This window comes from Sparus aurata, chromosome 17 (assembly GCF_900880675.1).
Source record: "Sparus aurata chromosome 17, fSpaAur1.1, whole genome shotgun sequence".
NCBI lineage: Eukaryota > Metazoa > Chordata > Actinopteri > Spariformes > Sparidae > Sparus > Sparus aurata.
In genome coordinates this window covers 23,130,810-23,155,580 of record NC_044203.1, presented here as the reverse complement: position 1 = coordinate 23,155,580, position 24,771 = coordinate 23,130,810, and the positions used below count along the sequence as shown (strand labels likewise).

Genomic DNA, 24,771 nt, shown 5'->3' with positions numbered 1-24,771 from the left:
ACACGGTAAATTGGTCAGTATCAGGGCCACTGTGAGGAGCTATCATTAATTGTTAATCATTAATAATCATTAATGTACCCAAGTTCCACCCGGTCAATGATGTAGAGAAGAATTATCCCAGCAGACATTTTGTGTCATAGCAAAAAAGCGCGGGTGTTAGTTACAACATAAACAATGGCGCTGTAGTTTGTAGTCCTGAAACCAAGTGAAGTCCTGAAAATAAGTAGGCATTTTCGCAATCCGGTTCGCTGGTCTCAGTGAGTTTTTATTTTTATTTTATTGCGTTTTCAGTTAACTGCCTGAATAAGTTATGTGGCTACCACACATTGTCCTACAACGCTAAATGTCCCACAGTTTAATTATAAAGTGCTTAGGTGTTTTAAAAATGGCGTTTGCTAACAAGTGGCTAAACAACATAAGTTGTAACGGACATAAAATGTCATCACACCGAACACGGGGACTGCTACTCACTCATCCATCCATCTTTACAGGTAGACTTTGGTGACATAGAGTTCACTATAGCGTGTATATAACAAAAAGCCTCTTCCTTAGTTTTCAGGTTCCTTGGTATTATCAAAGAAGTAGTGGGAAGTTCCTGTCTTCCTGAACTATGTCAGGAAGTGGGCAGTTCAAAGAACTAAGGGATATTTTCAGCAGTCATGTCTTTGAAGTATCCTTCAAGAGACTTACTACTTTCAAGGAGGGCTGGCACTAACTGAAATTCATGAAAGTGTAAGTTTATTTTAAGAACATCCGTTTCAAAATGTCATTATTAGTAGTTAACTGATACAGTTTGACCAAATCACTAGGCTGATGTTATTGCACAATATGAGCTTCGTATTAGCTAATGATTAATAAGAAATGTCAGTACAGAAAGGGCTCAGGTATGTTTGAGGTACTTTAAGAAGAGTGTCTCCATTGCATTGTTTGACCACCAGTGAGCACAGGTTACTTTGTGATTGTAAAATGTCCTTCTCACTATGCATGTCAGTCACAACTCTTTACTGACCAAATCTAGGAGTTTCTTAATAAAACTGTTATGGCTTACATTTTTAAACAATATAATCTGACATCTTCTTACTGGATATTTGACAATTTCAATTACTGACATCAGCCTGAAAAATCCTGTATCAATCAGGTTCTAGTGATAGTTTGCTTAAAGAGTTATCTTTGTTACACAAATCAGTAACAGTAAGACAGCCAACATCAAGCTTAGATATCTTTATTTATTTTCTTTACATTAACTGAAACAAATGATGGGAAAATGAATTCATATCTCTGAGAAGGTTCCACTAAAAACTGAAAGACAAAAATGTATCCCTGATAGCGGGGTCTCTGCTCAGACCGGACCCCGTGTCCCTTCACCAAAGCCAAGAAAACAAACAGCTCACATAGAAACACACACTTCACAGCTGGCATCAGTTAACCCTCATTCATTCACAAAGCTCTGACTGGGATCGCCAACACCCTTCATCAACAGGACCAACTGTCATGCCATAATGCCATTCCAGTAGGACTGGTTCAGTAAGGCCAGTAGCTTACTCTTACAATAGGTTTAATTCATTTGGTTTTTCAAACATCAAATTATGCAAATCTACCAAATCTCTTATTTTGAAACTACTGGCCTTATATGAAGAGTCTCAATCATCCCAGAGCACCAAACGATTTCTTCCCATTTTATTTTTTGTATCATCACTTAGTGCATTGCTCAAGATTTCCTGAGAATAGTTGCAGCACAAAAAAAATCTAAGGCAACTTCATCCCAATATATATTTATATATATATTATAATGACTATATAACTCTGTACATTAAGCAGGAGGAAGAGTATTCAACGTATGTGGGCTTTAAAGAAGTATTTCAATCACAATCTTAAATCGTATTGAGTGAGTTAATGGACTAGATATCAAAGGTCAGATGAAAAGGCTTGAAGCTCTCAAATATCATAGTGCAAATAAACTGGGAATAAAAAATGATTTACTAAACATCAAGGAGCGGATAGTGCACACAAGGCCAGACCAGCGCGACTGCTACACCAGGTCCTGACTACATGGGTTTCAAGAGAATCTGAAATAAAAAGATAACTGCTGTCACTTAAAGCCATTAATGATTTCATTACACCCTGCAAAAGGCCTTAATGCGCTGGTCCAGGTAAAGCATGGCAAAGCTAAAAAGGTTTTTGGTCGAAGATAGATTAACTCAAAAGATAATGGCCCCTTTAGACGCAGCGGTGGCTGATCTATAAGAACTGCCATGCAATAACACGTGATACAGTACTATACATGTGGAATTAACAACAGAGAAGCATGCTGAAAAACGTCAAACAGCAAAGTCATGTTGTGTTCCGGTTACACCGAAGGTTTTAAACCCCCTGACTTCTTCTTCTTTGCTCTGTTCCCTTCTCTCAACCCCAGAGGATGGAATGTGCCTGTAATTATTGCAGTACCTGACAGGGTTAAATGTGCAAAGAATGCATTCGAGGAAGAATCACCAAAAGAAGACACGCAGCCTGTTAAAAAGGCGTTCAGGTATATGAAGACGTTGAGCCAAAATCTTTAGCGCAATGCAGCTTTTTGCAAGACTGTGATCTGTGCCCTACCCTGGATTTGGTCTCACAAAAGAGTTTCAGCAGAAGAGTCTTAATAAATAACAATAAATAAATAAGTACAGAAAAAAGGGGCAAGTCATTTCATTCACTCCCCCCATAACATGCCCCTTTTCTATTTTTATGTCTTTTTTTTTCAAACAAGGAACTCAAAACGAGTGCGTTGGAAGACTGAAATCCACAGCCTTTGGGAAAAAGAAGAATTGCCCTTCAACACAATCAACTCATTGACCCAGACTTTGTCTCTTTTGGTCAGGCATTTAACACAGAGCTCTACAGCTCTGAAACACTCAAATATGGAAGCAGATTCTTTCTCATGGCTATCAAAACAGTTGGGACGAATCTTCGCGACAAACCCAACATTGGCTACAAGTCACCTCTCCTCACCTCACCTCACCTGTTAACTTAGGATTTAAGAGAACAGTTCAACTAAAATCTTTGGTTTAAGCACCAAATCAAAGAAAATATTCTACCACAAACAAGAAAAGACACAAAGAACATTATTGCTTACAATGTACAGAAAAAGTTGGATTCATTAGACTGCATTTCCACTGATAACCACCAGAGGACAGTGGCCACACAAATTCATTCTTGTCATGTAGGTGATATGACTTCTGAATTGCACCTGAATCAATACATTTATATTGTAACTAAAAAATATACATCTTCAAATATCCCTAAATGTCGCAGCTCTGGATTTTAGTTTGCATAGTGAAAAGCATCCCGCTAACCACACACTCAACACACATACTTCCAGCTAATAAATTCAAATCAAACAGCTCAAACCCGAAACACATAAAAATAAACAACAAACAAGAAATAAAAGTTAAAAGACAAATGAAATCAAAAGCCAAGAGCAAGAAGACAAACATTTAAAATATCTCAGAAAACCCGTTTTCCATTTTTTTCTTTTTATCATTTAGTTGTTTCTTTTTAAGCGCTCTCTATATGGGAGCAGCAGGTCATTAGTCCAGCCACCTGAGTGAGATTTTTTTTTTGTGGATGCTTTACCACACAGACACACATGTATACACACACACACACACACACACACACACACACACACACACACACACACTCACACACACACACACTCACACACACACACACACACACACAGGCTCTTCACTATTCCTCTTCCTCTGCTTCCTCTTCTCCAGCTTCCTCTTCCATTTCGTCAGGCCATCGGTCCTGCTGTGAAGCCGGCGAGTGAGTTCCTCCTGGATCTTCTCCATCTGCCTCTCGGCTCCCTCGCAGCTCCAGACCTCGCAGGAAGAGCTCAGGGTAACCGGCCAGCCTGTGAGGCCCAAGTTGAGCCAAAGCCTGAAGGGCAAGAGACCGCTCCCTCTCGACATCGCCTGAAAACATCAGTGGAGGGACGGACCCGCTCCCACCATCTAGCACCTGATGAGGGAGGAATGCTGAGGAGTGGGCCTGTAAAGCCAGAGCCTCCAGATGGTTGGAATGCTCCCTCATGCCGCCATCCCCTCTCCCATCCTCCCCGGGCTCAGGCCCACGTCTGGGCCGGCGTGTGCGCAGCTCCAGGCAGCTGTGTCCCTTGCGGTGACGCTGGAGATGGTCCTCTCGGGCGAAGGCCTTGTGGCAGAGGGGGCACTCGAAGGGCCTCGCCCCACTGTGGAGGGACAGGTGGTTTTTGAGGTCATATGAGTGGAGAAACCGGGCAGTGCAGTGCGGGCAGGGGTAGGGTCGCTCGCCTGTGTGTTTCCTCATGTGGATCTTCAACTTATCATTTCTGATCAAGAAAAGATGAGGAATGAAGAAGCAGGAAGGGAAGAGAGAGAGAGGAGCAAAACATTAATAACAGACTCACAATACATCAAACCATTTCCTAATGTGCATAATAGATGTAGGAGGGTCCCGTACCGAGTGAAACGGACTCCACAGGCGGAGCACTGGAAGGGCTTCTCTCCAGTGTGTGTCCTCATGTGTCGGGGCAGTTTTCCGGCTCCATGGATGATCTTCTGACAAACAGGGCACTGCTGGGGCGTCTGAGACTTCCTCTTCCTCCCACCTCCCGCTGCTGACGCCACCGCTCCTCGATCAGCTACAGAGGTAGGTATGGAGGTGCTTCCCATCAGAATACCATCGTCGCCAAAACCTTCCATGTCATCTTCCTCTGACAGCTTGTCATTCAAAGGTGGAACGGGAGGTGGGAGGGCTATACGAGGCCGCTCAGGGGGCCAGTGGAAGAGCCCTCCATTTGGTGTGGTCCCTCTCCCTGGCTCTCTGATCGCTCTTGGATCTCCATTCTGCCCAGATTTGTGGCGAAACTCGTCTGGTTCTGGGCTGGGTGGCTGGGTGGACGGCAGGGAGCGGAAGCTGTCTGACAGAGGTGATGGGTGCGAAATGGGAGAAGCAGGTGAGGGGTTCAGAGCTGATGAGTCGATGTGATGTGGCCCAAGTTTTTTCACCCTCTTTCTGTCCGTTTTTCTTCGGGACCCTCTCATTATCCTGCTCTCTTCTTGTGCAATCCTCTCAGCAGCTGTGTGTTGGGCTCTCTGCTGCTCTGCCGTCTCCCCCTCTGCCTCCGCCGTCTCCCCGAGGATGTCTCTGCATGCGTCAGCCACACACTGGATACCCAGAAGCTGAGCCCCTCTCAGTACATCCCTCATCCCAGAGCTGGGGATGGTCAGGGTGGCAGTGTAGGCGAACTCCAGCAGGGCATCAAGGGCATCTGGTGCCACGCAGTCCAGCTGGCACACGCTGAAACCTCCTCCACCCTCGCCACCCCCCTCCTCTGCCCCAAACAGCTGGCGGAAATAGAGACTGACTGCAGCCATGACTGAGCGGTGGGTCGGGTAGCGTGCCCCGCGGGATGTCAGAGTGAGGTCACAGAGGAGCCCCGCTCTCCTCTGGTCATTCAGGTGGGACAAGAGCTCATTGCTGTGCTCCGGGAAGGGGATCCCAATCAGACCGTCCTCTCCTGGAGACATTGCCACCTGCATGAAAAGGAGAATCAGGTCAGAGGATGGACTGAAATATGTACCTGACACAATCGTTCTTTAATGTGACTAAAATCTGATTATTTTCCTATGAATTTGGACAGCTTCACTGAAAGAATAACAATTTGCTTCTGTAAAGAGCCTTGTGTACACTTAATTGCACCTAAAAGTAAATGTTCAATAACGTGACTGACACAAGGAGTTTCTTTCACGTGAGGAACAATTTAAACCAGGCTTAGCAACAACTCTCCCCATTATCCTCACCCTCCCTTCACCCTATACTCTCTCCCTCCCTCTCCAGATTACTAAATCAGGAGGCAGCGATTTTGGCCAGTGAGATGGGGGTTGGGGCATCAGAGGACGAATGCGATGAGATGACAGAGCCAGCAGGAGAGGCAAAATACAACAGCGAGGAGACGAAGAAATAATCATTAGAGCGGAGAGAGAGAGGGAGAGCGCAAGGGATAAAACCAAATGTTCGATAAGAGTGACGCGGAAAGGATGCAGGATTATGCAATGTGCTGTAGGTGCTGTAACGAGAGGCAGTAGGTTAATTCCCGTGTGAAACCTTTATAGCATTAGCCATTTGATTAAAATACCTGGAGAAGAAAGACGGACTAATGAAGGAGAGAGAGAAGAAAGAAACGCAAGGGAGGGAGAGGAAGTGACAAGACTAGAGTGGGTGAAAGGGGGGAGTACCAATGAAAGAATGAGGAAGGAAAAAACAGCAAGAGAAGAATGACAACCTTTATGAGGGCTAGATTAAAAGTACATCACTCAAAAACCTGACGTGCAACATATAGGTTACAGTTACCAGATTTCATTTATTTAAGACCTCTCTTTGTCTTTTTTTTTATCTTTACCAGTGAGTTTAAAGATAAAATGTTGCAATCCAATTCACATAAGGCCAACAAGTTTCTTTATTTCCCTTTGTGAGACATAACGAGGTCTGTGGTAATAGGACCCAACAACTCCCTCCTTTGGCTCCCAGAGCTCGCACCTCACCCAGTCCACAGTATACCTGCTCAACAATATCTCGAATACACCTGAGCAGACCAGATTTTCCACAAACAACTCACCCTCCAGATCCCCCCCACCTCCCTACCTTTTATATCCCTCCCATAGCAACTGGCAGCCCCCTAGCCATCCAATAACAGTGTTCACACAGTGCCCAGAGGGCTCTGCACAACGACACAGCATCCACCTGACTAACCTGCTCCAAAACACACCTTATTAAATACACAGGAGCACACACACATACACACATTGCGTGCCAGTCTGTGGCCCCCCCCGCCCACCATTGTTATAGTTAACCAGTTATGTGACGATCTCGATGCCAGCCCATTTAAAACACGTATTAATGTACTCCACCCATTCAACAGTAAATAAAAAGTACAAGTACAACCAATGGACTAAATTCTTCACAAGAACCTGCCAGCCTTTTTCAAATAGATAAACGTTCCCTTTCTGAGTACCAAGATACCTCAAACGTTAAACCTACCTTCCCCATCTTTATTGGCATGGGCACAGTCAGCTGGAGGCGAGGCAGCGTGTGTCTCATGGCATCCATCTTTTTGCGCTTTACAACTCTTCTCCCTGTCTCTCCTTCTCTCTCTCTCTCTCTTTGAAAACCACTTTCTTTCTTCCGACTTCCTTCTACCCGTCAGATGTGTAACTTAAAGGTCTGATCTCGGCGTCAGAAGTCAGGGTTAAGCGTTCATCCTTGGGGATGTCTACCTCTTTCGCACATTCTGACGCTCACTCTCCTTCCTGTTGTATCAAAAAGAGGGTGCAAGTGACGAAGGCAGATTCAGAGATACCCCTCCCCCCCACCATGGTCGCCCACGCGCCCCCCTCGCTCCAAAACCCAACGGCCCATTTTCCGAACACTTTCCGATAAACACGATCTCATCGTCGACCTCTCCCCGTTCAGAAAGAAGCCAGCAGGTAGACGGGGTGTAGTGTACCAAAGGTTACGGCAGGACTGTTGATGATGTAGAACAAACAACCTTCAGAGTTCAGACCACACATTAATTGAACTGGTTTGGCAGGAAGGAAACCGGCACATTCAACCAAAACACCTCAGAAACACCTTTTTTTTTTTCATTCAACCCAATGTCAAAATTGAACAATCATGTAAGAAATCATATTGGCATTATGAGTCATATTACACCCAAAAACAAACATTCAGGTAGGTGCAGTATGAGAGTTTACCCATATTATATCGCACCACAAAGACAAACTGGTGCACAAAGCTCTTCCTTTGAAACCTATGCAAGCTTAAAGCCACTTATTGCTTGTCATAAAATAAAACCAAGGCTCTATAACAGATAGTTACCTCTATTTTTCAAAACAAAAAGCATTTTCAGAGGCATTATCTCTTCAACTTGAGGCAACAAGGACGGCATGTGTAGTCGCTGACACAGACGAGTGAGAAAGTTGAGGGGCACATACATACACGCACACACATGCACACAAACATATTTTCTTTAACTTTCCACCACACTAGAACAACTATATTTTATAATGGATCACTCATTCAAGCCATTTTTTCATAATAACACGACTGTAAAGTAATTATCTTTCGGTTTTGGATATTGGGTTGATGAAAATAGTCAACTGAAGATGTCAGTGTCTGCTTCAGGGCATTTTTCACTTTTGTCTTTAATCTAGAAAATAATCTGTAGATTCACCTTAAGGTGCAGCCCTACATAGTAAGTGTTATAGTTGGAAAAGAAATCACACTGGAAGGTCATCAACTAAGTCTTTGTAGGACAAAGTGTAAACGCATCCCTTGACCTTGCTTGGGCACAATTTGTCTCATTGTAAGTCGACACGATAACAGACCTCAATGTCATATTTAAGGATCACCATCAAAAGCAATCATTGATTAAATACATCCACAGGGAAACAGGATTTTGGCTTATAATTATTGTGCACATAAATACACAGTAACCATGTTTTGCCCAGTTTGTGAATAGCCGTCAAGACGTGAAAAATCACTAAAACACAAAAACACAGAAATCGTGAACAAAGCAGAGCAGCAAAAGTGAGACACAAAGGGGTTTTAGGAGGAGCACATAACAACGTACGTTAAATTTCCGGCGCAGGGGAGAGAGAAAAAAAAGCATCATGGGTGGTTGGTGGTTCGAGCTTGTTATTTTAGGCATATTCCTTAGAACACAGACGTGTTCGGAAAATAGCAAGATTGCAGAGAAGTTGCAATGATTCCCATCAATTTTCTGTCTGTCTGTGAGTCACTTAATACTGACACATCATGACATGCACAACCGCTCTCGCGCACACACGCACACACACACTGTTCATATCCCCCCTTCTCCTTCCTTTTCACCTTGTTTCTGTTTTCTACTGCTAACCAAGGACATGTCTGCATAAGTTGCTGAATCTTGCAACACATTGTAACTAATGTTAAAACAGCCCGCAGGCAGATACCACAAACACACTTTGTCTTGCAAACAAAATAATGATGTTGGCTCACAAGCACGTGTTAAACCATTATCGTAAAAGCATGATTACTGTCATTGTAGGTTTATTCCTGTTAATTAGCGTTCACTAGCTTATAGTCAAATAACTGATATCACTGTTTGCCTTTAGGTGTGTCATTTATTACCACTGTTAGTCTTTCCAAAACATGTAACCACAAGAAAAACACTCACTGAAAAAGTCATTTATCTCTCAAAAAAAGTGCATTTAACGCTACAGATGTTATCCTTCCAACAATAGTCGCTTATCTCTTTCTTTGTTTTTTTTGCTCTCACCTCCCACTCCTTTGTCGACGGTGGAGGAATTCAACCTCCTCTGCAACTCTACGGTTTCCTCATCCCTCACTTTCATTATGTGCACACTCTTCCGCTCTCTTAACAACGAGGATTTATTTGTCACGATAAACAATACTAATGACATTTGGAGATTGTTGATCGTCGTGTGTTTATCTTACTGCCGGGCCAAGTGTGGTCAACCTAAAGCTACAACTTAGTTTTTATGGTCCGACCGTGAAACTGAGAAAAGAGAAAAAAAATCAAAGGAAATGTGTTTAGAAGGGAACCCACCGAGGATTCATTTGCGTGTAAAGGAAATGGAAACTTAAATCCACCATTTTTGTCCACTACCATGACTCTGTGTCACTCCTGAAGAAAAAAAAAAAAAGAAAAAAGAAAAATCTGTGTGGAGGCCAGGAAAATGACAGGATTGACCGAACCTGCACACAAAGATTTATTCTTCAGTATAAAAGCAGAATCCGTCGTCTATATCGTGAAATCCCTCTGCACATGCTCGGAGTGTGTGATGACTGGAACTAGAACTGTTGGTATTATTTTTATGGGTCTTATTTTCCGTTAAAGGCTGTAAGTTTTCCCAGTCCACCTCAATTATATCAGGCTCCAGCGCTAAGGGGGAAAATATGACTTTATACTATTCACAGAAAACTGTGGCTGAGAGGGAGAAGGAGAAATGCTTTTATAAATTCTGATGTCAGATGTTTTCCAAAGTGCGTGTACGTGTGTGTGTGTGTGTGTGTGTGTGCATGTGCGTGTGCGTATATGTGTGTGTAAATGTGTGTGTTGGTTAATGTGAGCTTGTATGGTCGGTTGCAAGTGTTGTGTTCTCTGTACTTTCGATACTTAAATAAGTGAAGGGGAAGAATATGGATAGTTCTTGAACAAAGTCATACATTAAAGCAAAATCTGAAATTATAAAAGCAGACAAGACAAAAGTTTGCAACAATTTTAGTTTTTTTTATGTCCAAATGTGTCGTTGTGCCTGTATGGGTTTTTAAAACACTGCAGCAGCTCAAATGCAAACTGAAACACTCACAAGTAAGGAGCAAGTGAAACACTACATGCACACACACTCCAACACAGTCACACACTTATAATCTCTCTGTTTTCATTTGGATAAAACCCTGCTCTTGAGAGGTTAATGCAACCATAATATAACAAATCCTGATGCTGAACTATGACTGCGCCAGAAAAAACTGAAAAACAAAGCGGCCAAACACACGGAAAGTAAGATTCAAAGCTCATACCGTTTCTCCTCCACACACTCGTCTTCTCTCACCACTTCTCTTCTCTGTGTGACAGATTTTAAAAGGGGGTTAAGAAAGACAAAAAAAGTTTTCACCCTCTTTGCACCTCACTTATTTGGGGTAGCGAGTGGAGCATGTGGTACTGGGACACCTTCTCTGAGGAAGAGTAGGGGAGGAGGAAACGGGGGGGATGAGAAGAGATGAGAGTGCACGCATGTCTGCCAAACCAAAGCTGCACTCAGCCCAGCAGAGCACTCTCTCAGGACTATCTGAGTGCTAAACATTTAAGCAACAAAATACACCCAGAAATACTGGCAACACAGCCAGGACTTCTAATAATACAGCTCCACCTCTGCCAGGAGATAAAAACACCACCCATCCTGTGCCCCAACTGAACATTTGCATCCCACCAGGAGATATAAAAACAGGGAGAATTTGAATCGGCATTTGAATTTGTCAAAGGCAAGACTTGAGATCTTGATAATTAGAGTGATTGCACCCGGCCATGACTGGACTTAAGGAGGAATTTACTTAAAAAAAGAGAAGTCCAGTGAGCTGACGTTACTCAGCATAAGTTTGTTCTGTCTTTTATTCAAGAAAGACACTGCAGCCAAGCCCTCCTCTGTCCTTACTGTAACTGGGGCATTATAGTGTGTGTTTGTGTGTCTGTGTGTCTGTGTGTGTGTGTGTGTGTGTGTGTGTGTGTGTGTGTGTGTGTGTGTGTGGACGCATGCGCACATTGTGGTCTTAGAACACATTACATTATTCATTTGGCTGGTAGAGCAGAGGCCCTTATCCCCTCGCCCTACCACACCACAAACACTCCACTGTGAGAGCTATAACAGCAGCCAGTTTGCATGCGAGACCTGAACACCAATGTGAATCTGCTTGCGGATTATCAGCTTATCAGCACATGGGACAAGACATTTGGGTGCACATATATGCTCTGCCCTGCACAATCCACCACCTTCTAACCTGAAGTTAATGTATATAAAATTTTCTTTTTGCAGAAATGTACCCCTTTTTTGTAAACAAGTGAGACAGGCAATTTCAACATCAAATATCCCAATCATTTTTAAATAAACAGCTTCAAAATTGTGCTTAAGAATATTTGGGGGGCGGCTTTTACGAGGATATCTGCTCACAAGGCAATCTGAAAGAATAGGTCGTCATTTTACTCAAACTAAAGGTGCAATATGTAGCTTTGGGGAAGACATTTTTAACAAAAGAGAAATCTTTATTGACTGATTTTTTATGCCTAAACAAACTAAATAGACTGAATAAATAAACTGACCTTGACACAGATGACACAGTTTCATGCTGTTTTACTTTGTTTATATGTGGCGGACCCTGCCACCTTTCTAGCTTCAAACAGTGTTCCGGGACCTTTTGCTTTCCTCTGAGAATAGCTTGTTCATTCAGTTCAAAAAATCTATATTTCTGAGTCTCTATTATTACCTCATTAATATTATAAATATTAAAATTCAGTTTGAATTCCTGAGAAACTACATAATGCCACTTTAAACAACAGCAGAGAACAATATTATTTAACTGTTATTTAGCCTTTAAAGAAATGAATTAACAGAATTTATGCCCTAAATTCCTACGTGATGTCTTTTTTTTTCCTTAATTGCAGTATGATATATTGAAATATTTCACTAGTGTAAATGCAGCCCAACATACCATCAACCTTGTTTTTTAATCTTAAAATTACAACTAAAGTTATGCAAACTTCCTGTCAGTGTTGCTCACTAGGCTCCATGTTTTAACTTCTTCAAGTGAGTCTATGACACTTTTTTTTGTAATCCTTTTGTAACGGCTTTTTGATTCCGACCACTCTGAAACCGATGATTCAAGCTCATACCAAAAATGATTTCCCTTTAAAAATGAAAAAAGAAAAAGGTCTGTATTTCGAGAGCTTTACTTTCTCTGAAATGAGTTTAATGTACAACATTTCTGCCACGGTTAAAGAGAGAGGAGGGAGCAACAGGAGCAGGAAGAGAAATCAATCTGAGGTTGGAAAGAGGAAAACGGCACGAGATTTGAGAAGAGACAACAAAAGGAACATGAGGGAGGTATGTTTTCTAAAATCACACATGTTCTTAGAAATCACACAAGAAGAAAAGGAGGGTACGGAGGAGGAGAAACACATGAGTGTGAGGGAAGGGGGGAGTGGGTGTCGAGATACTCTGAAAGATAAAGCTCAGGAGAGAGAGGGGAGGTTAAGACAGGAAAATCTAGTCCCGGCCTCGAACAATCTGTGTTAGCGAGGAGACATGAAACAAGAGTCGAGAGAGTTAAGTTACAAGGGGAGAGGAAGGGGGAGACAGAAGAAGAGAAGGGAGAGGAGCAGTGACGGCTAGGAGATAAACAGCGCTCGAGTGAGAGGTGAACACATGCACGCAGCCACAGGAAGTAGCAAGAGAGTCCTTTGCAGGTGTGTGTGTGCGTTTGTGTGGGTGTGTGTGCAGATGTCTGAGGGAAGAGATGTGGTAGCAGCCACCTCTATCATTAGCATCACCAAAAGGGAGTTTTGCCTGAAGATGGAGAACACACACAGATGTGAGAGAGAAGGCATGCTGACGGAGTGGTTTCACACTTTATTCACCCTCTGTGTTCGCTCTTTATCTGGTCAGCAGTTTCTCAGTCCCCAAACCACTCCACAACCGTGTGTGTGAACGCCAGAGCGTCAAGGTGTGTGGGCGAATCACGTACCGCTTGTTGCGTCAATTAATATGCAAGAGCAGGAGAGAAACTTTATTGTAGTGCATGCGGTTTTAATGACGTCTTTGTGCCCAATGAGCCAATTTGAGTTGATGAAGTTTGAGGAACGTTTCCTCTCAGGGTGCAACACTGCATGTGAAAAACCGTAACGAAAACAATGAAAGGATGAAAAAGTGTCATTACAGTCAAACATACAGTAATTTATCAACTGTAAGTCAGCGGGGGTGTTTGAACAAGTCGATCCGTACAAGCAGTCGAACCGCACAGGGGGTTTAACGCGAAGTAGAGCACCCAGCACTGTGACTCGGGTTGAAATCATACTTTTTCTTTTTCATAATGAGAGCAAACAAAATGGATCCATTCTGAGTGAATCACTTCCTAAAGATTAAACTGGAGAATATTTACACCACTGTGCAGCAGAAATGTTAATTTACATCATGAAAGTCACTTTTCAGTCAGACTTTCCGTCAGGGCCAATTTCAGATTCCTTCGAAATCTGTGCTAAAAAAACCCAAAACAGTGACATACCATGTGCATTTTAAAAATACGTATTATTATTTAATTTACAAATTTGGAGGCACAGTTGTCTCTTTGTTTCATTGACAGTTTAATACTCAAAACAGTATTTAAATATTGTAAAAATAAATAAATAAATAAAGCCACATTCTTATATACGTGTGTATTTTAAATAAGTAGTTACAAAGCAAAGACAACTAAGTAAACACATTTATATTTTTTATGATTTATTTAAAGAAATACACAATGGTACGTTTGCAAATGATATATAATAATATTTTCCAAAAATCAATAAAATGTGTTGGGTAATTCATAAAACGATATAAATGTACTCACACCCATCAAACTGTGACAAACATGGCCTCATTTTTTTTTTTCACAAAATATACACATTTGTGCTTCGATCTTGGAAAACAAAGCAATATAACTAAACCTTGTTCAAAAGCTTTATGATCACTCAAAATCGCTTTATGAAACTTGGAATGTTACTATTTATGTATTTGTATACACACAGTCTCACACAGGAATACCACAACTGCAGCTGCAGAATGAATCAAACACTCTACATTTAATACAACTATTTAAATCTGAGGAATTATTTATTGTGCAGCCCGAGTGAAAATGTCATCAACAAAGACAAAATGTGACGAAGAAAAAAGAAATCCGACTGTGATTATTTCGAAAGATATTGTGATATGCTATATGATTCACAATTATTGGAAATGATCAGTTTGGCATCAAAAAATAGGAAAGTAGTAACTGTGAAGTTTGCATAAGCAGCAATTCCAGGTGTGTTGTTAGACATCACTGCTTTCCAGAGATCCAGTGACGCCTGTGTGACGTCGGTCAGTTGTCGTTGACAGCTTTGCCATGCCTCCATAACACCACCGCATGAAAGTGAGACATTTCATTGACTACTGTTATCGGTTTGTTTGGCCATCAGCCTTAAAGGGATATTCCGGTGTAAATTTAATCCATGGTCTAAATCACTGTGAAACTGAGTTACACTCCCTCTCGAGAGATCAAGTTAGCAGACCGCTAATTTACAGAGTTTTATCAACCTCAGAAACGACCGCACGACAACAATACACTGCAGTAAATGGATCCAAATATAAACCGCCACCAAAAAGCCACAAATAATGCTCAGAACAGCACCAAACTTAAGCAACAGTACAAATAGGGTCTCAGCACATAGTCCGGGGCATCTAGCCTCCACTAGCTTAGTTAGGGAAGCTATTGGGAAGCTAAAAACAGAGTTGAACTCTCCTCCATCAGCTTCCGGGTCGAGGAAGACCCGACGCGACGATTACCGGGTGCGATTAGTCCGGGGCATTAAAACTCCACTAGCTTAGCTGGATTTCTACTGAAAAGCTGACAAAATTTACCACTCTTCTGCAGCAGCTTCCTGTTGACGGGAATTCCCGACGACTCGGTTACTGAGTGCAGTAGAGTTCCGCGGCTCATGGATGAAAATGTATGATTATGACTCCATGGAAAAGCAATCAAAGTTCATATGTGTCTTACCTGCCAGTTTATAACAGTTATTATTGATAGCGGACAGGGAAATGAACGGAATTGAGAATTTCTAATCGCACGCGGTTTATATTTGGACCCATTTACTGCAGTGTATTGTTGTCGTGCGGTCGTTTCTGAGGTTGATAAAACTCCGTAAATTAGTGGTCTGCTAACTTGATCTCTCGAGAGGGAGTGTAACACAGTTTCACGGTGATTTAGACCATGGATTAAATTAACACCGGAATATCGCTTTAACAGTAAGGTTAACCATTTACTCCCAACACTAGCAGAGACCAGGACAAACAAAACCGCTTTGTCGTGTGCGAACCACCTACTCCCTCTGGCCAACTAACCACTGCTGGGTGAACGCGTCACTAACTCAGCGCCTCTTGGGATATTTTTCCGTGTAAGTCGCCACTGACACATTCTCTGACACCTGGAGAACAAGATTTGTAGACCAGGGCATCTCTGCAGCATTACAGTACTTCACTACGATGCTGAACTGTCACACATTTGACCTCCATCGTAAAAAAAATAAAAAATAAAATGCAGCTTCAGCGATTTGGATATTGCACTTATTGGGATTTCAATAATATTATGATTAATCGTGCAGCCCTACACGCTGTAGAAAAAAATAGAATCAGTTTTGGGATGAAGCATCTGTTGATAAGAACACTTAATATCGTGCACATGGTTCTGTGTCTTACATTAAGTTAAGTTGCCACATCACTGGGAGGGTCTCAACAGCTGCTGCTCTCCCACACAACTGACCTCTTATTTAAGAGGAAGATATTGCAAAAGCACTGGACAGACACACACACACAAACACACACATATACACACACACGCAGAAACACAGTGAGAAAAATGTCGCAAAACTAACTGATCCTGATCAGTTTCCTCTTCCTGTGCTCAGTCAAGATGGTCGACCACTAGAGCAGATGCAGAGATAAATGGAAGACATCCTGACAGTGAAATCAGGCACAAACTCTGAGAGAGATTTAGCAAGAAGACAAAGAGAAGAAAGAAAATATTCAGAGAAAAGGACAATTAGAGGACATGAGTGAAAGATGTGTCACCATCCTGACAATTCATCGTAACAGCATGGTATCGACACAGACAGGGGAGGAGACTGTTTGATTTACTGTAACTATCCATGAATTATATCACAACTTAAGAATAACCTCTGGGCAGTAACTAGTCTTGCGGTCCAGATGACAAGTTTAACACCCTCTGCTGTGAGCCAGACAGCTTCGCGAGCGAGCGCCAAAACAACGACTGACTGACACGAGGTTAAACTAACTGAGCTTCTCGTGATGGACGGAATCGTGTTTTTTCTCATTCACCGCGTGGATGTTTGGGGAGCATTTCTCGAGGGAGAGCAGAATCTGATGCATCGTATTTCCTTTCTGAAACAATAACAATGTTTGTTTTTCAAATATTAACAAAACAAAAGGTGAATTTACTTTTTCCAAAAGGGATGGGTATGCGAGTGTTTTTGGAATAAAAGCCTCCATTTGCAGCTGGAGTTCCCCTCTGAACATCTCATATGAAAGGGGTCAGTTTCAACAATGACTCCCTTCGCCTGCTCATGTTTGGGTGTTTATTCTCACTTTCCCTGAAGTGTTGTTTCACTGTACCTATTTATGATAACCGCCCGCTCAATGTGCACAGAAACAATTGCACTGTTACTAGAAGAGCTGAATCATGATCACTCCTTCAGCCTGTAGCTTTTTTCTCAAGCTGTTTTTTTCTCCGTCTTCTGACTCTTTACAAGAATGGAAGAGTCATGGCCACCTGCCGATTGGTTAACGCTGGGCGGCGTGGGCTGTGAGGCTGGTGGTCGAGAGCGAGGGAGGGTTGTCAAATGCTACAGAAACTCATGACTGAAAAGAGGAAATGGCAGATAGACAACTTCCTCTATTGAAACAGATCGAGTGGGGGCAAGACTCAACTGTGGTAGCAGCAGACTGGATTACGGACACCGTGTAGTCACCCCTGTGCCATTATTGCCTCAATGTGGGGAAGCATCTGCCGTACATAGTAAAAAATGTGGCGTTTGTGCAGTGGTCAGATGGATACAGTCATGGTATATGTGTGTTTTAAATGAATGAATTACATTTTATATGAAGGGGACTTCCAATCATGAAACCAATAAGTTCCAGCAAGGAAATAATTGCCATGACCTAATGAGAATATCGACTGTAAAATCTTTTTCTCGAGAAGCTAATTCTCTTTTCTTGCATTGGATGACACACCAGTCTGACTGCAGGTGCGTAGTTTCTACTTTCAATGTGAGAGCAGGGAATTGTGCGATAGTTAGATAAGTGTAAGTCGTTTCTTCGGCACGTCAAAGTCCTGAGAAAAAAGCTGTGACACCTTCAAATATTAGGGCCAGGGTTAGAGAGAAACCTTCACATCTCTCAACTCCCATCCTCCCTCCCCCGTTGTGTCTCTCTTTCCCCACCTTCCTCCCACTCGGTTGGTTTGCATGAAACTGAAAGACCCGCTGCTGAAAAGGGGGAATTTATATGGGCTTACATGTCCTAATTAAAGCATTTCCTGGAACTGTGTGCATGAATTGTATATACGTGTGTGTGTTTGTGTGTCTTTATGTATGCAATATGTGTGCGTGTGAGTGTTTCTCGCCTGACAGACCACTCAAGTTCACTTCCCCTCACCCACCAGTTCACGGACACATGGTTGTCACCAGTCATACCCCAGTCAAAACCAACGTCACATGATCTGTCACACTAACTTGCCCACCACACACACACACACAAACTGAAGTTACAGAAAAACTCACACTCGACTCAAATGAAGTGTTAATAACTACATGTAACGTGTAATCCGCTGTCATGCTCGAACATGACACTCTATCATTCATATAATTTGTGTTTTCAGAATAGAGTTTAGCAGGAATTTGCCTGGAACGACGATCAGCAGTAATCAGGAAGGGGACAAAGGCTGGTTTGTACTTGTTGTACTGCTGAAATTGTAACGTTTTAATTAACATATCATTTTTACATTTATCTGTATGCTGGAGTATGTTAAAACACTACAAACAGGGAATCAGGTTTGGTTGGAGAAGCTCTTTAGACTTCTGTACATAAACTCTGATCGGGTTTGTTCAGTCAATTTAAAGACTCCAGTGATCTAGACGTTCTTTAGAGCGGGTTGTGTTAGATTTTTATTCAAAGAAAACAGCCTTCTCAGTAAGTTGATGAGAATTTGAGGAAAGTAGTATTAAAAATATGTATTCCTTGTTTGATTTGTTGTTGTCGTCTGCTGTGTCATCTAGTTTGAACTCCTAAACCTGGACGCACATTTAATTTTGTGAGTCACAGGTTCCCTCTGTTGAGAAAGAGCCCAACTGATATATCGGTTGGCTGATATTGTTGGCTGGGTTAAGGGTCATCTATATACATATTGTCCCGTATGTGCCATTATGATTATATTGTGGGGGGAAAATGCTAGGGGTAACTTATTATTATTACTCCCTGTGGAGTTTCAGCGCCCTTCTGCCATTTTAGAAAATAAAGTTTATTATTACGCCGTAACATATTCTGCCTCCATTATGTACATATCTTTTCACACGTGTTGTGTGCATACAGGGACACATTTTAATTTAATTCCTCAACAAATTATGTTAATTATTGTCAATAGGAAAACATTTGTTCAAAGTCAACCGGCTACACACCCATGTGGTGTTTGTTTAGAATATTTTTATAGGCAAAATTTTTTATCTGACCTGCTGAGTATCAGGTGCTCATGTGCGACCAAAACAGTTGCACCCTGGAGTTTTGGAGGGATCATTGTAACACTTTTTTTTTTTTTAATCTATGCGTAGATTCTGAGAATATCGGCCGATATATCCTTATCAGAATATGTTTTACTCCCAAAAATTGTTCTCAGCTCCATTATCAGTTGGGCTCTTATTAAAATATGTCAAATATATCAACGTGCACAAGAGATACTACAGTAATATTGTTTAGTAATTAGTTGTGAGGTTAAAAATAACAACCAAAAAGTGTGGTATTTGTTATTTTAGGCTGTGATGTTCCATAATATAGTTCATTATGAATGACAGGAATCAAAATCGAGCTTTGGGTAAGTCCAAAAAGGCTGTATAATATCGACCAGAGATTTATAAATACATATTTCTTTCCAGTTGTATTTACATTGCAGGCTGATGATGTTGCTGGCATTGGAGAAATTAGTCCTCAGCTAGACAGTAAAATGTATATTGCCATTATACGAACATCAACAAGGTTTTAAAGCTTCTCAGAAGCAGAGCTGCTCTGTCGTTATCACCTACCAAAAACCTATAAGTATCAGGAGCCTGTTTTAAAAACAAGAGTTTATTTTTGGCTTCATTCCAGAGCCATCTTTAAAAGCCGATTGCAGTTATTGACCGTCGGCAGCCAACAAACTACAGGGGAGTTAACTTCCAGGTTGCTTATAAAATATTTAACTGCTTGACCACTTTATTCACGTCATAATCTTTCTATGGCCATCCCATAAAAAAAAAACAAAGTCCACTGGGGTCTGACTGTGGTGTAAACTGTGACAGAGGAGATAGACGTGGTGGTTCTGGATGATTCGCATCAGGGGAATTAGTCAAGCTCTTTCCTAGGTTAATCCAGTAGCTCATCAGTGTTACTCAGACACAGGGTGGGCTAAGGTCAGCAACCTCAAGTGATCTCAGTCCGTTCTTGATCACTGAGGAACTGATTCAACATATGTTCGTTCGTAATCGCGTGTGTGTGCAGCTTGAGGGGATGAAGGCAGGGTTGTTTTAAAGCTGAAATTTGTCATGTTTTTTTTTTTTATTCATCTGTGCATTTAGTCTGGTTAGAAAATAGCTCTTTATGCTTAATGCTGTTAGGTTTTCAGGATGAAAACACCAATGACATCATCTCTTTTTGACTTTTACTGCACGCCAACAGCAACAAGTTAATGGTTTCAGCTTTTACATAGACTCCTGATTTATCTCTGTGCCTGCAGAGGGTGCTTATTAAAATAAAATGTACATAGAATTTTAACAATAACGAGCAAGTACTTTTGAAGATTAAAAAAACATTTTGTGACCAATTATCTCAGTACCGTTACACTGAATATGCTTGTTTGAATGGAGCTTGGTCTTGGTTTCCCAAAGGTATCTTTAAGACATCCGTATGATTTAAACTGTGGCTGCAACTGACAAGTATTTCCATTACTGATTAAAGGGCAACTCCACCAAAAACATACATTAAAGTTTGTTTAGAGGTCTTGGGGGGTACTAGTGCGTTTGCGAAAAAGTAGAATAAAGTCTTTTGTGGCTCCAGAGGGAGCTCCATGTAATCTGATAAACTGCCTCCAGTGATGTCACTCAGTGGCTGAGTTGCATTGTGGGTAATGACTGCAACATGTCTCCAAAAGGAAGAAGAAAGTGTGGAATAAAAAAGGCAATATCTCTCACAGTTCTCTCACTTAAGAGTCAAATAGTGTTATAGGAGAGCAGTGCTAGACCAATGGATTGGTTTTCAAAATCTGGTGCCTACATTACCCACAATGCAACAGAGCAAAAGGCTTTAAACTACTTATTCTCGTATGCTGCAGTACTCCTCAAGACTTGTAAACACACTTTAAAGTTATCCTTAAATCTGCCAATTACTTGAACAATCAATCATTTGGTGTATAAAATGTCGAAAGATTGTGAAAAATGCTCGTCATCAAAAAGTGATGTCTTCAAACTGCTTAATTTGTTTGAACAACAGTCCAAAAGCCAAAGACTCTTCATTTACCATCATGAATGACAAGAAAAGCAGTTTCAGTAGTAGAAAATATTTGACATTTTTGCATTCGAAATGACTTAAAAACTATTCAACTGACAAAATAGTAAGCAATAACTGCAATAATTGACTGCAGCTTTCCCAAACGGACAAACTGATGCTCACGTTATCTTCATGCAGCGACTGGCTGGCTGCAGAGGTGACAGAGTACTGTAGGCAGGGTTTGAACTTTTCTCTCACAAAGTCTTACAGCATTCTTCACACGACTACTCTCATGTTTAACCACCTGCAATACCATATATGATTGTGAAAGTCACAAAGTGTGTCTGAAAGTGTGTACTGTCGTCTCTACTTGTACAATTAATCACGTCCTCCTTTTGCTCCACCTTTGAGCAGCTTTGCCTTGACATGTATTACAACATCACTTAGTGCCAGTAACCTCGTTAGGAGGATAATGAACCCTTCAGATTATCTTTGTCCAACTGAAAGAGAGAGGGACCGATGTTGGGATTTAGGGTTGAACATACAATGTGATTTTTACCTCCAGTCCATAAACCCAGGAGAAGATGGCTGCCTGCTTCTTCCTTCCCCCTGCTCGTCTCTCTCCTCTTTAGTTTCCTTGCTCAGAGGTCAGCAGAGGTCATACACCTGAGGGAAAACAAAGGAACAGAGGTGTGAAAAAATAACTGGTTTAATTTGAGCATTATTCATCCCAAAGGGAGGAGGGGGGGTGGCTCTGAGTCAGACATTCACCAAGCATGGGACCAAAGATGGGGGACGTGATGAGCGGATATCAAATAAATTAAAAACAAAGTGCTGACTAATTGAGGCACACGTCGTCTTTTCTTGTGTGAAAGAGGTTAGAGCTTGTGGATAATCACACACACCCACGGGCCATCACATGATGCAGCAGATGTGATTCGGGGTGGAGTGGGGGGGTTCTTATAAAAGAAAGACAGAAACCGACCGCTTCCTACTTTGACTTCTTCGGAAAAGAAGTTCTCCAACAGTCAGTGATGGTTGGGAAAGCCCACACACAGACACACACACACACACACACGTCTGAGATGCATGTGATTAAGACCATACTGTGCAGAAGTGATGGCATTTTGATGATTTCAACAGCTGTCTAAGAAATATTCAATGCAGGCAATATTGGGTCATGGGGAGGGTAGTGTGTCTGAACTCAGGCTGCAACTAACGATTATCTTAATAAGCAATTCATCTGTCAACCATTTTCTCGATCAACCGATCAGTTGTTCGGTCTATAAAATGTCCAAAAATGGTGAAAAACGCTGTTCACCTTTTCTTGAAGGCCAAGAAGATGTCCTCAATTGTATTGTTTTATCCACAACCCAAAAAAATTTACTTTACACTCATAAAGGAGTAAAGAAAATATTTACGTTTTACATGCTGAAATCAGGGAATTTTAACATTTCCGTTTTTGTAACTAGGGTGTATATCTCCACCAAGTGCCCTTTAATTCAATCAAGCCTAATCCAATATAAAACCAAAAATATTTAAATCTGCTAGATCGCAATTTTTATTTGGATCGGAATCAAAGTGTAATCACTCCTAGATATCAGCCACCTAAATACGGCTGAATTTTACATCGGGATCCATCCAATATTACCCTGGGAAATTAACGAAAATGTCAAACAGCCCATCTCGCAGTGTTAAAAAAAATGAGAAAAAACTTCTGGATCCACACCAGTAGTTAACAGGGTCTATTCTGGGCTGATACACATCCTCCACCAAAGTTTCGTGGAAATCCGTACAGGTAGTTTTCATGCTGACAACCAACTGACAACCAACCGACCAACCACAAAAAGGACATCAATGAAAACACATCCTCCTTGTTGAGGATAGAAATGACTCAAAATGATTCATCGATTATCAGAATAGTTGACAACTTACTGTTGAATTCAACTTTAGTCTGGACTGCAAACTCAAATATATAAAAGTGTCAAGGAGAAAAACACAAATACGAGCTATGAGAGGAGGCCCTGCAGAAAGCAGAGCAGGCTGCAGGTCACATCAGGACGGCAGGAACGAGGGATGAAGCACAGATGTCCAATTATGTTGCAGACAAACTCAAAGAAAACAGAGCTGGCACTAAGAATTTATTTCAAAACCCTGATGGCTCTTCCATGTGTGCGGGGAGCCGTCGTTAGAAAAACGTCCACTCACATGACGACACAGAAGAAAGCGAAAAAAAAAAGGCTCTCCCCAAACTTTCCTTCCCTCGCAGACAGAGGCCTGTAGATGGTGTGTCGGCCCCTCGAGAGAACAGACAGGTGAGCCAAGGAGAAAACCTGCGACAACACCTGAGCCTGGAGGGCACAAGGCATTAACTGCCTGCATGGACGGCTAAAGATTTAACCAAACAGGCTGTGCCCAAGACAGGGAAACCAAACCCAAGCCAGTTGAGCTAGTTAGGCCGGTCTGTCAGAGGGGCGAGTCAGCAACACATCTAATGACACACGCGCACACACACACACACACACACACACACACACACACACACACACAAACACAGACACAAAAGCCCACTGGCATGACAGCCCTCCCCACCCATGAGGTAGGCAGCAGCCTGAACCTAACATTACAGCCTGAGCACATCCTATTGTAACACAGGGGAGTGATGGGATTAACATAAAACACTGGGTGCGCCATGGAGAGGATGATGATGGTGATAATGATGACTAACAGACCACTGAAGGGGGGGATCGGATCCGACACTGCTCTTCTGCGTGCCCACGAGCAGCGCAGAGGCAGGTGATGTGCGTGAGAGCAGGTTGGGTTTTGGATGTCAGCCGGTGTTCTCGGCTATAATTAGCAGCCGAGTGTCCAGAAATGTACCCGCCGACCCCGCTGCCTCCCTCTGCCTCTCCGCCTCACCTGGCGGCCGCGCAAAGACGCACAGATCGGAACAGCGGCTGCAGCACCTGAGACGCACATTTCATTAAAGTAAAATAAAAGGGCACGATAAAAGCGTTAAAGTAAGGACTACATGTCGACGGGAGTTACCGAATACCCGTGACGTGGATTGTCCTCCTGTGACCCCGATCAGAACCGTAGAGGGAGGAGGGACTGAGGGCGGAGGAGGAGAGAGGCTATAGGTTGAGACAAACCGGTGCTGTCATGGCACAAACAGACGTGTCGCCTAAAGCACATTGAACCTACAGGTGTGTTATAGTTTTCGGTGAAATGCACGAGAGTGCAGTGAAGCAGGTTACCTGAGTGCCGGTGTGTCACCTGTTCAGACTCGTCGCCTCCCACCTGACCGGCCTCCACACTTCCTGGATTATTCCGTCCCACCCTGCCGACTTCTTCTTCTACTTCTTTCTAGTTCTTGTTCTTTTTTTTTTATTCTCCCTGCTCGTGTCTTTTCTCCTCCTCCAGGGGGTCCACCGCTGCTGCCGTCCTGTCAAGCTCGACCTTCCTGGAGGTTTTTCTCCGGGTCGTCCTCTCTCCTCTCCCGTCCTGTCCTCTCTGTGCAGACCGCGGGCTCTCTGCGCTGCTCTGACCCCCCTGTGCGCTGCTGCCTCCGCCGGCCCACTCTGACTCCCTGCTCCTTCTTTCTGAGAACCAGGAAGCGGCTTGCCCTACTTACACCCAGTCGCGGATT

The 24,771-nt window shown here is 42.4% G+C and overlaps 1 protein-coding gene across 4 annotated transcripts; it reads right to left on the bottom strand.

Annotated features, from left to right (window-relative positions):
* Nucleotides 1-1,206: 1,206 nt before the first annotated feature.
* Nucleotides 1,207-24,771, bottom strand: zbtb7b (zinc finger and BTB domain containing 7B). Of its 4 annotated transcripts, none has more exons than XM_030392826.1 (4): nucleotides 24,380-24,771; nucleotides 21,682-21,788; nucleotides 4,489-5,564; nucleotides 1,207-4,357 (listed from the first exon to the last, which is right to left on the bottom strand). In XM_030392826.1, the coding sequence occupies exons 3-4, from the start codon at nucleotides 5,556-5,558 to the stop codon at nucleotides 3,733-3,735; spliced, it is 1,695 nt and encodes a 564-aa protein (XP_030248686.1). In that variant the 5' UTR covers nucleotides 5,559-5,564; nucleotides 21,682-21,788; nucleotides 24,380-24,771; the 3' UTR covers nucleotides 1,207-3,732. The 4 variants fall into 4 exon arrangements, with proteins under 4 accessions (XP_030248686.1, XP_030248687.1, XP_030248688.1 ...); XM_030392827.1 differs by having other exon boundaries at nucleotides 24,399-24,771; XM_030392828.1 differs by lacking the exons at nucleotides 21,682-21,788; nucleotides 24,380-24,771 and adding an exon at nucleotides 10,612-10,721.